Source organism: Equus quagga, unplaced genomic scaffold, assembly GCF_021613505.1.
Source record: "Equus quagga isolate Etosha38 unplaced genomic scaffold, UCLA_HA_Equagga_1.0 117938_RagTag, whole genome shotgun sequence".
Taxonomy (NCBI): Eukaryota; Metazoa; Chordata; class Mammalia; order Perissodactyla; family Equidae; genus Equus; species Equus quagga.
The window spans coordinates 1-970 of record NW_025795859.1 but is presented as its reverse complement, the minus strand read 5'-3'; the positions used below and the strand labels follow the sequence as shown (position 1 = coordinate 970).

The window sequence follows — 970 nt, the reverse complement described above, 5'->3', positions numbered from 1 at the left end:
GTTTCACATCTGAAACCTAGGCAAGTTAGAATTTTAGTCTCTTTTTTCCAAACATGTTTTTCACCTTTTCAATCCTTCTCTGGAAATCCTATCTTGACAAAAGCCCCCACTCTCACCTTTAGTTTTTCTTCTTTGTCTCAGTATTACACTGTCTCTCTAAGTTATAAGTTCAGCAAAACCATTTGTGCTGTGTCTCTGTTATTTTCCTGCTTTGTCACATTTCTCTCCCCTTTGGATTGGGGTGAAATCAAAGACATATCTCCTTTCTCTGTACATATTCAAACTCTGATTAATCCAGGACCATCTCTTCCTGAGTAAGTGTTTGCAGCATGTTTGACAAATGAGTTGACTGATTATTTCACTGGCATTTACTTTAACTCTGACCAGATGATCAACTAACCAACTGGCTGATTCCTGCAGTTACCGGGAAGCTGGGCTATGACAATAAAGATTGTCAGCATTCCTTCAAAATAGTCCTGATCCTGACAGTGATCCTCTTCATGGCCTCCTTCACCTCCCTGTTGCGAAGGGTATAGATGATAGGATTGAGGAAAGGAGTAAGAAGGGCATATACCAAAGCAATATGTTTGTCTGTGCCTTCAGGGCGACTCCTAGGTGGCCCCACATACACTGTGAAGGCAGAAGCGTAAAAGAGTGCCACTACAGTTATGTGGGAGGAACAGGTAGAGAAGGCCTTGGCACGGCTGGCAGCTGAGGGCAGCTCCAGCACGGCTCTCAGGATACCCCCATAGAGTCCTAAAATGAGCACAAAGTTGCACCCAGTGGCCACACCAATTATTGCCCCATGGACCTGAGTATGCCAGCTTGTGTCCACACACGCCAATCGCATTAGTGGGGCCAGGTCACAAAAGTAATGAGCCACCTCTTTTAAACAGAAGGGCAGAGTGACTGTGAGGCTGGCCGGCACAAGTGCAGCTGAGAAGCCAGCCACCCAAGTGGTCCCTGCTAG

General features: G+C 46.0%; 1 protein-coding gene across 1 annotated transcript; it reads right to left on the bottom strand.

Annotated features, from left to right (window-relative positions):
• Positions 1 to 454: 454 nt before the first annotated feature.
• LOC124232805 (olfactory receptor 6N1-like) lies at positions 455 to 967 on the bottom strand (the record flags this gene model as incomplete). Its single annotated transcript, XM_046649717.1, has 1 exon — positions 455 to 967. A coding segment is annotated over one exon (513 nt), but the record flags the coding sequence as incomplete, so codon positions are not given.
• Between the last annotated feature and the right edge of the window lie 3 nt (positions 968 to 970).